The sequence below is a fragment of the Pholis gunnellus genome (genome assembly GCF_910591455.1).
Source record: "Pholis gunnellus genome assembly, chromosome: 17".
Lineage (NCBI taxonomy): Eukaryota > Metazoa > Chordata > Actinopteri > Perciformes > Pholidae > Pholis > Pholis gunnellus.
Genome location: NC_136544.1, coordinates 12,397,225 through 12,409,910, shown reverse-complemented (window position 1 = coordinate 12,409,910; position 12,686 = coordinate 12,397,225). Strand labels below are relative to the sequence as shown.

General features: G+C 40.5%; 1 protein-coding gene across 1 annotated transcript in view; it reads left to right on the top strand.

Moving 5' to 3' along the window:
• abca3b (ATP-binding cassette, sub-family A (ABC1), member 3b) overlaps window positions 1–10,341 on the top strand; it is a 32,197-nt gene extending 21,856 nt beyond the window's left edge. Inside the window, exons 26-40 of the mRNA XM_079177687.1 lie at window positions 84–278; window positions 374–561; window positions 680–850; window positions 1,733–1,929; window positions 2,086–2,159; window positions 2,507–2,634; window positions 6,766–6,874; window positions 6,990–7,152; window positions 7,415–7,564; window positions 7,823–7,983; window positions 8,481–8,660; window positions 8,748–8,889; window positions 9,216–9,400; window positions 9,688–9,829; window positions 9,931–10,341. Of these exons, the coding sequence (XP_079033813.1) occupies window positions 84–278; window positions 374–561; window positions 680–850; window positions 1,733–1,929; window positions 2,086–2,159; window positions 2,507–2,634; window positions 6,766–6,874; window positions 6,990–7,152; window positions 7,415–7,564; window positions 7,823–7,983; window positions 8,481–8,660; window positions 8,748–8,889; window positions 9,216–9,400; window positions 9,688–9,829; window positions 9,931–10,118 (2,373 nt within the window). The 3' untranslated portion in view covers window positions 10,119–10,341. The remainder of the gene's footprint in view (window positions 1–83; window positions 279–373; window positions 562–679; window positions 851–1,732; window positions 1,930–2,085; window positions 2,160–2,506; window positions 2,635–6,765; window positions 6,875–6,989; window positions 7,153–7,414; window positions 7,565–7,822; window positions 7,984–8,480; window positions 8,661–8,747; window positions 8,890–9,215; window positions 9,401–9,687; window positions 9,830–9,930) is intronic.
• Window positions 10,342–12,686: the final 2,345 nt, after the last annotated feature.

The window sequence follows — 12,686 nt, the reverse complement described above, 5'->3', positions numbered from 1 at the left end:
TGCCTCAGTGTTGAAAGATGTGCGTTTGTCTCAGTGAGATACGACATGGTGGTACAGACCCGCTGTTATCTCTCCCTTCTCAGGTGTACAGCAGCGGGGAGAATCTTCTGGCTGTGGACAGGCTGTCGCTCGCCGTAGGGAAAGGAGAGTGCTTCGGCCTCCTGGGCTTCAATGGAGCAGGCAAGACCACAACCTTTAAGATGCTGACGTGTGACGAGAGCGTTACCTCCGGAGACGCCTACATTGATGGATACAGCATCTTGAGGGACATTAAAAAGGTAAGAGCAGAGGGGGATGGAAGGAAAGGGCATTTTATTAAAAAACAACGACAAAAGGCCAGATTTGACAGAGAACATGTATCTCTGGACTGCAGGTGCAGCAGCGCATTGGTTATTGCCCGCAGTTTGACGCCGTGTTGGACCACATGACAGGAAGAGAAACTCTGAGTATGTATGCCAGACTCAGAGGAATACCAGAGAAGTACGTGTCTGGCTGTGTGGAGAATGTCCTGAGGTCGCTGCTGCTGGAGCCTCATGCTGATAAACTGATCCGCAGCTACAGGTCGGTAGACTGCTCTGAGCCTTCCCGTTTTTTTCTGTTATGGGCTTCGCCTGAATATTGCTCCATTTCTTTTTAGAGCAAGTGCATGTAAATAATATGTCATCATCAATATATGCAGCGGCGGTAACAAGCGGAAGCTGAGTGCAGGCATGGCTCTGATTGGTGGGCCTCCGGTCATCTTCCTGGATGAGCCTTCGACCGGGATGGACCCAGTGGCCAGGAGACTGCTGTGGGATGCTGTTACACGTACACGGGAGTCTGGAAAGGCCATAATCATCACTTCTCATAGGTGAACTTAATAGATTTTATTGGATATCAGCAGTGGTACATTTACTTAAATACTGTACGTTTTTGAGGTAGCGGTCCTTTACTTGAATATTTTCATTTTGTGCTATTATATACTTCTACTTTACGTAATTTCAGAAGCAAATAATCAGTGATGGAAGAAGTAGTCTGATCCTTTTACTTCGATAACAATACTCAAAGTAAAGAACAAGTACCTCAAAATTGTACTTCTGTATAGTGCTTGAGTGGATGATCTTGGTTACATTCCTCCACTAAAAATATTGCACTTCTTACTTAACTACATTTAGCTATATTTACTATTACTGTTACTAGTATGTGTGTGTATATATATATATATATATATATATATATATATATATATATATATATATATATATATATATATACACATATATATATATATATATACACATATATATATATATATATACACATATATATATATATATATACATATACATAATAAAAGATGATGCAGTATTAAAGATGAAACTACCCAACAGTATATAAAGTACTGTGCTTCCACCTACATTTCATAATGTTATTTAGACAAATATGATAATCCAGTTATATAATATAATACTGTTACTGGCAGATTTGGGGACTTTCTTTGCTAGATTTAGTGACTTTTGGAGCTAGTGCTGCTAGCTGCTTTCATCGGAAAAGAGCTGGCAACACTGGGCCGGATTTTTCGGTTCGATTTCACAAGATTACCGATTTGGTACTACCAATGTGACTTACACTAAGTAAAAGATCTGAATACATCTTAAAATAAGTTTTGTTCTACATCTTGATGCATGAAAGGGAGACGACGTGTGGGTGTTTACAACTTTTACCTTGTCTCCCTGATATGTTCGCGCACCAGCATGGAGGAGTGTGAGGCCCTGTGTACCCGGCTGGCAGTGATGGTCAACGGTCAGTTCAAGTGCCTCGGGAGTCCCCAACACCTGAAGAGCAAGTTTGGCAGTGGCTACACTCTGCTGGCGAAAGTACACATAGAGGCTGAGCTGGAGGACAGTGACCTGCAGCTTTTTAAAGACTTCATCGAAAGTACCTTCCCAGGTCAGAGGCATACAGTTAACATTTACAATGATAACCAAAAATAACCAAAAACATAACTGTAATTATGTTTTTAACCACAGAACAAAGTGTATTATTGTAGTTGCATGAACAGTTATCATTCTACATTTGAACGCTTTTCATTTTCTCCCACCACAGGAAGTCAACTAAAGGATGAGCACCAGGGAATGGTGCACTATCATTTGACTGACAAAACCCTTACCTGGGCCCAGGTAACTTGTTTATACAGAAATACAGTAGTATCTCTGCACTTGTGCTGTGTTAGGGCTCCCTCTAGTGGACAGAATGGTACACAGTAATGCTTAAACGCTGTACAGAACTCAAACATGCTTAGCTGTGTGCACGGTCATGGTATACACTTGTAAAAGAATAGAGAATGTAAAAAATATGTAAGTAGCTGTGTGCACACAGCAGAAATAACTTGTATTTATTTGTATTTTCAATGTTCAAAAGTTGCAGACTGTAGCATTAAATTGTGACGTTGGCACAACGTGTTATATAAAACCGGAGATGCATTTGTATCACACTATTCTACGTTTTCTCCCTTCCTATTCTCCAGGTGTTTGGCACTTTGGAGGCAGCCAAAGAGAAATACCAGATTGAAGACTACTGCGTTAGCCAGATATCACTGGAGCAGGTGTTCCTTAGCTTTGCTCAGTTCCAGCACTGCACTGAGAGTGGTAGGAAGTAAGTGGAGCGAGGAGTCTGTCCATGCATTGTTCATTTTCTACAGTGCTTTGTGTGTGTGTGTGGAGGACCTGTGTACATGGACCTGTTACACAGCAGGTGTGTACACAGGCCGGGGCAGGTTTTATCTCCAGCTCCATTTTTACCTTGACCACCAGAACACACACACGCACACACACACACACTGGGCCAGTTGCATCAACTTCAGCATTTCTACTACTGTATCACGTCGGTGTGTCTTTGTTGGGTCATTCATGATGTTGTTATTGTTGCTGTGTGACGAAGGAAGTAGGAGAATTGGGATTATGACGCGTGTGGGATCAGGATTATAACCAAGTAATGAACTCTTGCACCTTTCCAGTGACGTTAAAGACAATGACACCATTCATCAGATACTACAACTACTCTGAAATGTGTGTGACTGGGTTTATTTTTGTACACTTGTGTGTGTACAGCTTGTCTTTTGTTATTTATGATTGTATTTTATTGATCGTTTCCAAGAATTTGTGCTTTTTTTTTCTGTGATAATCGCAAGTGAATGAACCACTCCATTTGATACGTGTATGTAATCATTGCACACCTTTGCGCCTTATCTAACTAATGAAGGTTCTTGTTTCTTTATATTGCCCTGTACAAAACGCCTGGTGATCATTATGAGCCTCTTAATGTTGTTGCCAGATGTAAATAATGTGACGTGTTCATGGTACTAAGAAAAACACTGGCTCATTCAAGCCAGAGCAGAACATTTACTCATTTAAAGACTGTTTTGGGCACGTTAATGAATGCATGTATCCAATATGATTTACAGAGTGCATGATGCTGGAGGAGCAGAGAGCTGAAAACGATAACTAGAAGACCATTAACCCTCAGAGTACATTTAGTCCGGTCTGAGTACATTTAATACGCCTCCATTGCCATCACAGTTTACATGGAAGCTATATAGAAAAAAATATAACAATTGTGTGACACAGAAGATGTTCAAACGTTGCAGTAAAACGGGAGGTCGTAACGTGAAATCAAGTCGTATCAGACCGCATGTGATTGATCTGGGCCCAAAAATTGCAAGACTGTAATAACCTTTGAGGTGTTTTTCTACATTTTTGTCATTTCTCTTGCTCTGTGTGTGTGTGTGTGTGTGTTACAGAGAGTATGGAAACACATGATTCCTGATTTCATCCAAACTATAGTAAAACAGTGCTCTAATAGTCCTTAAATATTATAACTAAGAAATTGTTATTGCGCAGTGGACAAACTACTACTGTGTCATCTTTAATGTAGAGCTGCTCCTTCAGGGAACTCCAGGAAATGCAATTCAAAAACAAAACAGCTGTATATAGAAACTTAAAATAGATGCCTTGTTCTGAGGAAGAATGATCAGCTCAATGTTTGGTCCTCTTTCCTGTGGATGTGCCACTATGAACCTCATTTCAGAGCCCAATTCATCACAGTCTCAAAGCCTTGATTGTACTTAAAAGACGTTGTAAGAGCATTTATGTATTCTGTAGGAATATTTAGAAAAAATCCCACGCATATTGATGAGACATGGATTCTCAGTTGCCTGCTTTTCATCCACGTTAGAGATCAAAAATGGTATTCTCTGATGAATCAGTGATCACATGAACTTGAGGGTACAAATGACAAAATCCCTCTGAGTTCACAGATGTGATATGAATGTATTTACTGTCTTACATGAAAGCAAAAAGCACTCACAGTAATCAACTTTTTTAACAGCTTTGTATGATTTACAGCGCTTTCTTCATGTCACCAGATGTGTGAGTGTGTGTGCGCGAAGTAAAGTAGAAACTGACATTCCAGAAAGGCACAGATATGTGGCTTATTGGTCTTTTAAAGGATTTAACCTCCTAATTTAGACTTTTGTTACATTTGTTCATGTTTTTGCACAGTTTGTTTTCTCATTACATGTATGACTCGAATCAATTGCAATGTTATATACGTAAAAATGGAAAGTTTTGCTCTGCTGATATTGAAGGATTGAGTTATCTTGAAATACAGTGCATCATATTTAAAAAAGGGAATTTACATCATTGTAACTGTACTGTACATGTATCATGAAACTGACCAACTGTATATGTGTCGCTATTCTTTTTAAATTAAATAATGCTCTATGCAAATGGTAGCAAATACCAGTTCCTGGTTGTGGTGGAAAAAACTATTTAATAGTACCGAGTGAGTCCTATGATACTAAAGTTAAGAACATTGAGAAAGAAGAAGTTACTCTTTGAAGTGAAGGTTCAGTCGTCCTACAGAGCGCAATGCAGTCTGAAGGAGGACGAACCCAGGGTGCAGGTTGTGCACGACTTACAAAGGACCCGAGCACAGGGTGGGGGTAGGACGAGTCATCGCTAAGACATCTGGACTACAGTGAGCATTCTGTGGTACTGAATGGTCGACTGTCTGCATCCCCATTCAGCCCCTTACCTAAGCTGACAATATCATGTCCTTGATTAAGACACACACACACACACACATTCAACCCGAGAGGACCCTCACTGACCATTCATTCACCTTGTTTATAACTGGGAGTCCTAAAACCTTGTCTCGCATGACAAAAAGGGCCAAAACACTGAGTGGTCTGACAATAATAATAGATAAATAAGTCACAGTGGAAATTTGCCATCACATGGTCTAATATTTCCAGTAAGTGACACTATTGATACTCCTTTCTTATAATCTATTTCTATGACTTGATACTACAAGGGGTAAGGGGAAAACATAATAACTTTTAACCTTCAAAAGCATCACTTTTGGCCTTTGAGAGGCTACCTTAATTGAAAAGAAATACAAAAATCGAAGACTAGGAGTACTACGATGCATTTATGGAGTTAATCTTTTATATTACATGTGGGTTTAATGGGTATAAGTATGCTGCACTCCCTGTGTCTGGAGAGTGACAAACACCTTTACATTTACAACAATGCCGGTCAAAGTGATGGGCATAGTCTGTGGTCTCCACTGCTGTTGTACAGACTGATGGGCATTGAGATGCAGAGCCATCCATCGCCATCGACATGTTGGGACAGGGAGAGCTGGGGGCTAGAAGAGACCCTGAATAGAAAACAATCTCCCTCGTCGGTGTGTTTCTGGCCTGGTTGTACAGGATCCTGAGCCCACTTCTGTAGGCCTCCTCTTTAGCCCGACGAAGCTGCCTGAGTCTTGCAGTAAACCAGGGTTTATTGTTTTTACGATGTCACAGTGTCAGTGAGCTCATCCAGGCCTGTAGCAGCAGCCTCAAAAACACTCCAGTCAGAGCAGACAAAGGAATATGTTGTAGAATAACCGTACGAGACCTCATATCATTTGATACTTTGAACCCAGCTTGTATAAACATGTTTAAAAGATCAACAGAGCATGTCCCAGGAAAACTACAGACAAACATCATTTGTCCTGCCAAGAGTGTCAAACTGACACTCTTGGCAGGAGAAAGAGGACATGACGTGATGGGTGGACCAGTTTTGTATTATTTCAATCAAAGGGATTTGACTGGTGGACTGTGATGTAAGGTACAGTCCACCAAAAGTTATAAAGTCAGACATCAGAACTTGGATACACGAGAATAAACGGTCTCCGCTGGTTGTTAGCGTCTCTTCTCCTAATTTCGGCCACAAGGCAATGGTGCTGTTTTTGCCACAACATTATCCCTTGTTGACAGTCTAGTGGTCTGCAGGGGAACTTCCCCCCGTGACTTCTGTCGGGAATTTTTAACCTACTATACAGGTCATCGTGTAGATTTTACCCTATGATTAAATGTACCTGAAATCTGAGATGTTGTGATGTTGAAATTCTGTTCTTGGAACGAGGTCAACCTGCAAAAACGTGTTGCTCGAACCAAACAAGTTATTCAACTTTGGCTCTCCTTTGAGATTTGGTGCTCCCCTGAGAGTCAGCTGAGCCGTGATTGGTTGTTAGAGGATTAGTAACCCGAGACCTTGTGCAATGGTATTCCATATATAATTGAGCTTGTGTTTTAACTGCAAGGTTTAGTCGGAGGTGAACCTTAACAGCCGAAAAAATGTCTCTTTTTGAGGATTTTGTTGTCTACCTCTGCTCTAGTCCCACCGCTTTGTTAGGGGTTGTTGCTCTCCTGCTCGTCCTACATCTTGTTTCCAATAGTTTCACCTCCCGGGCATTCGGAAAGGTGCCTCCAGGTCCGAGGCCTCTTCCCCTGCTTGGCAACCTGTTGCAGCTCGATCTCAAGAGACCTTACATTACCCTGTGTGAGGTGAGTTACGCTATCGGATCGCAAAACAAATCCATTTTGTTATATATTTGAAGGTCCTTTTGTCATTAGAAATGTCTTTACACGATCTTAGACTCTACATTTTCTATTTTTACAGCTTTCGAAGAAACATGGGTCCGTGTTTACCGTCTACCTTGGAACCAATAAAGTGGTGGTCCTGGCTGGATACAAGGCAGTCAAAGAGGCTCTGGTCAGCTACGCAGAAGAGTTTGGAGACAGACACATCTCCCCGATTTTTTATGATATGAACCAAGGTCATGGTAGGATCTACCTTTATATACTCTTCAATATACAGTGTTTACTTTTTAGCACAGAACCAAATAATATGAATGACCAGTTATAGCTAAATCAAGTGCACACATATCCTTGTATTTGTCATCTGTTTGATCATACACTGTTTTTAAGTTTCAATATTTACATTTCTACTTTGTTTATTGAGGCATATCACTGATGCGTGTTGAATCTAATGATATCCACATGACTAGTACAGATTAAATGTAACTTGCGTGTCATGCTTGATAGGAATTCTGTTTGCAAATGGTGAATCATGGAAAGAAATGCGACGTTTCGCCCTCACCACCCTCAGAGATTTTGGGATGGGCAAAAGACTGTCTGAGCACAAAATCTTGGAGGAATGCCAATATCTGATCCAAGAGTTTGAAAAGCACAAAGGTATGGAGTTGAAATATACAACAAATAGCAGAAGGTCACATCTTAATGCTGAGTGACAGTTCCTCCACAGGGTTTGTTATTTTATATATACCTGTGCTCAGAAAATGGTACGCTGTGCTCAAATCATCCCCCATATTCTAGTTTTTCTTGTAGCCAGTGTAAGTCATGGTGGGGTTTGCTTTAATAGTACAAGACGATCATTTTCCTTTTGCTTTTACATCTCAATCATTTTCGTTATCTTTCACTGCCATTTCACAGGGAAACCATTTGAAACAATATGCCCGGTAAATCGTGCAACATCCAATATCATCTCCGCTATTGTGTACGGCAGCAGGTTTGAATACAATGACCCCCAATTCAAAAACATGGTGACAAGAGCCAACGAAATCATACGCATTGCGGGCACTGCATCAATCCAGGTGACCTTCGTATTTACTTTTTTTAATTTGCTGCAGTTTTAAGGGGATTGCACACAAGCAGCGGGTAGCTGATGAAACTGTGAAAGGTTGTACAGAATGGTAAACGGCATCAGCATTTTGTAGCAGTAGATTCATATACATATGGTCCCAACAGAAGGCTGAGTATCGTCTGCAGACCTTTTCACAAGATTTAGGCTAGTTCTTTCAGATTAGGGTAAACATCAATTACATCTTTACACATAGTGTGCAGTGGGACCAACTGTTTTGTGGATTATTTAACTGTGTCAAACAACTGATCAAAAGTGTCTAAATGTTAAATATGCAGGTTATGAATACATATACTGTACGTAATGGGGCACATAGAACAAATCTTGCTATCTAATGTGTTAAAACAAAACATGAAGATTTTGTATTATTCTATGAATTCTACTTGGGTTGTTGTTTTCGTGTACATTGTATTCACTATAATCTTTGTTGTTTTCACTGTTACGTCCCAGCTTTACAACATGTTTCCCAGGCTGGTCAGTTGGATAAAAAACCGGCAGCTTTTATTGAAACTTATTGCGATGACTGTCAGAGATGTCAAAGAATTACTGATGCCTCTGAAAGAGACCCTGAACCCTCACTTCTGCAGGGGGCTTGTGGACTGTTTTCTGATCCGGAAGCAGAAGGATGAGGTAAGACACCGTCTTTTGAAGTGTTCAACCATCAAAAAGAGCTAATGCTCTGCTTATTTAATGATATATGGGCATTCTTTCTCTTAGGACTCTTGTGTTAAGGACACTCACTACAATGAGAAGAACTTGATATTCACAGTGACCAACCTGTTTTCAGCTGGTACCGATACCACAGCGACTACACTGAGATGGGGTTTGCTGTTTATGGCTAAATATCCTCATATGCAAGGTAAAGAGAGGGTTGAGGCTCATTGGTGTGCATTTATTATTCACCTGTAGACCCTTTAATAGCCTGCTTGACAACGATAAGGTCAAAAGAATAGGTCCATAGAAGAAACGTTTTAGAGGAACCTTTTAAAAAATGTTTGTACAGATTGTGTTTTATAGTGATTTGATTATCAGGATTTATAAGTCATTTGGAACATGTTAGAATGCTGATGTTGGCACTTAGCTCAGAGTAGGCTACAGCTTCACAGAGGTTGCATGGCTGTGTGGACTAGTCTTGTTCAAATGAATGCAGACAAAGAATATCAATTTATTAATATGCGAATCCAGACCAGGTCCAGGAGGAGCTGAGCAGGGTCGTAGGAAGCCGTCAGATCCAGGTCGATGACCGGAAGAGCCTGCCGTACACCGACGCTGTCATCCATGAGACACAGAGACTGGCCAACATTGTCCCCATGGCCATTCCTCACAAAACCAGCCGAGACGTCACCTTCCAAGGCTTCTTCATCAAAGAGGTCGGTTGCCCACATAATAATAATAATAATTATTATTTATATAGAACCTTTAAAAACAGAGTTTACAAAGTGATTTGATATAAAGCAATATAACAGTCCAACAAAAGCAAGACAAACTAAGGTCAAATTTAAACACTGATAAAACAGTATAATGGATGAAACAACAAAAACAATCGACAGATTTCAAACAAACAACAATACAAATAATAATGATAAATAAATGTTCATCAACTTCTGAAAAGGTGAAAAAGTGCTTTCATTCTGAGACTCTCTTCTTTTGCCAACAGGGGACTACTGTGTTTCCTCTTCTTAGTACTGTCCTTCACGATGAGAGCGAATGGGAGAGCCCAACCTCTTTTAACCCTTCCCACTTCCTGGATAAGGAGGGTAAATTTATCAGGAGGGATGCCTTCATGCCCTTTTCTGCAGGTACACACAACTTTGTCAGGGTTTTGTATTTTAGGGATTACAGAGAATTTTCACACCGTGTGGTCCAGTTTCACTCTTTGCAAATCTCTTTGTTCTTGCAGGTCGCAGGGCGTGTCCTGGAGAAAGTCTGGCAAAGATGGAGCTCTTCCTCTTCTTCACCTCCCTCCTCCAGCGCTTTCGTTTCACTCCTCCACCTGGAGTCCCAGAGGATGAACTGGATCTGACTCCAGCTGTGGGCTTCACCCTCAACCCGAAACCTCATGAGCTGTGTGCCGTCAGTCGCCAATGAGGAAGAGAGCTGTAGCATGGCATTATACTGTAACTGTACTGCCCATGATGTGAATATTGTTTAACTCACCCTCACAGGCAGCAGAACATATACCGAGTAGCCAGAAAAGTACATCTATTTGTGTAAATATACAACAGTGGCATATAATGGCTAACGAGCTGTCTCACTCTAAATGAGTGCATATACGTCCAAATTCCACCAGATTGTTGAAACTGTATACAAATTACAAAAAAAACACACACTTAGGCTAAACACGGCTTCATTAGCTATATATATATATATATATATATATATTCCTGCTTCCAGGTCACTGTTGATTATTTTGACAAAACAATGTACTTGGTTTTGTAGAATTTGGCATGGGTTTACTTTCTTATGTTGCAGAAATCGCATATCACGTATTAGCCCACTATAAATAAATCAAGGCTTGCCTCTTCCTATAGCCCGCTGTTGCGGCTCCCTGAGGCTACATCCACTACTACCCTGAGCCTTCCACTTAGCCCTCATTGTATTCATATTAGTTTGTTGCACTCATTGTATTCGTATTAGTTTGTTGCACTCATTTTATTCGTATTAGCTTTGCGTGTTATCTCGTTGCACTTATTGTATGTTTGTTTCTGCACTGTACGTTTGCTCTGGTTTATGCTCTTAGATACTTGTTTAGCAAAGGATATGCACTTATGACTTCTGGTGACTAGTAGTTCTCTTGAATACCGATGTTAAATACACTTATTGTGAGTCGCTTTGGATAAAGGCGACTGTAATGTAATGGAGTTTGGAGTTTTAAAACGATCTCCACATGGCGTTTCAGCATCGTATTCGAGATGATTTCCAGCCAGACTAACACGCTTCAAAACTAATATCACGTGACTATACACGTACACTGGGCACGAAGGTGCTGGTGTAAACAGGATGTAGATTGGTTGCTTAGTTAAAATAATACGACAGAGTAATAAAGGGGTCTTTAATAACGAAAGGTCGTGCTTGATACTTTTCTCATAGTTTGTCAAATAAAATGTGCGCCACATCCTATTACGCCTTGCCCTGCAGGTGGCCAATCATATATTTGCAGACCTCCGCCCTCGGTAAAATATAGTAAGCTATTATGTTGAGCACGTTAAGAGCTCTCTGTTCCTGTGTGTGTGTTTGTTGCTTTAATCGTGGAGGATGAGACGGAAAAAGAAAAAGAGGTTCTGGTGAAGTGTGGGAAAAGTGAATAAAGTTGCTGCCGTCTTGGTGCAGATTATTTTATTATTATCATAAAGTATTGGCGCAACATTAACCCTCGGTAAACTATCAATGGATAAATCCAAAAAAAGAAAAGTCAAGGAGGTAAATAGAGAGTTTAATTCTGCGTGGACGTATTCATTTCCTTTCACTGTCAACGACGCTGGTTTACCTGTATGCTTGAAATGTGGCGAGAAATTAGCAAACAAAACATGTAATGTTTAATGTCACTTCCAGAACAAGCACACAGCATTTGATGAAAAGTATCACGCTGAAAAAGAGCGCTTTCTCAACTGCTGCAGCAAACTGAGCAAGTTTTTTTTCTTGTTAGTTAGAAATCAGCTATTCTCTGTGGGCTCTGTCGTTCAACTGGAGTCAAAATCACTCGTCCGATTAATCGTATTCATTTCCTTGAGAGAAATAAACGTGAGAAGAAAGCTCTCACATGTCTTAAGGTATTTTATTGAACAGACACTTGGAATAATTCAGCTGAATGGTCAGCTCTTTTCCCACGGATGGTTCGGAGGTGTAACAACAAGTCAAAGTTTTAAAGAGTATATATGCTGTTGGAGCCATAATGTGGTTTTATTGTTTTCTTTTGTTTTTGAGGGTAACACAGGGTGAATTTGTGTGCAGTACTGGCATGGATCAGTGGGTGGCACATTGCCCTGAAAGTGCATTTAGGTAAGTGCCTGGTAATGAGCCAGGTGTGTGTGTGTGTGGACGGGAAGCCAACAGTTTTTGACCGTCTTAGAACAACTAGTCATATCAAGGCAACTTGTTGTGTCAATGTGGAGTCGCAGGTGATATATTATCCAGTCCAGTATCCTGTGCTTCTGTTATGGTGTTATGTAACCGGAATAAATGGATCAACGGATCGAAAGAAAGACAGCGCATTGGACAATGAAATGTTTGTGGAACACGCGTCCGAACAAGTTCTCCCGTTCACCCCCCAGTGGCATTTAGATAGAAAAAACGGATATTGGTTAAAGTCACTACATATGCTTCACACAAACACATTTTGTCCCCCACCCCTCTCATCACACTACACCAAAAGGTTTCACACAGAGGTTTGTTCATTAATGTAAAATAGCACATACGATCGGCCAAAAGCATTTTTCTTTTATGAACCTCTCTGCTGACTGAGACCAGCCAGGAGTACAGAGGACAGGAGGAATGACTGATGTGGTTGTCTGTGTTCATCAGTCTTTATAAACTTCACTAAAGTGTTATTTATTTTATTATTTGTTTCCAGGGAGATATTATTGACTTTATATCGTGACTTTGTTATTCTAAACATGTGTTCCTGCTCTATAAAACAATATTTAGATATATTTGAAA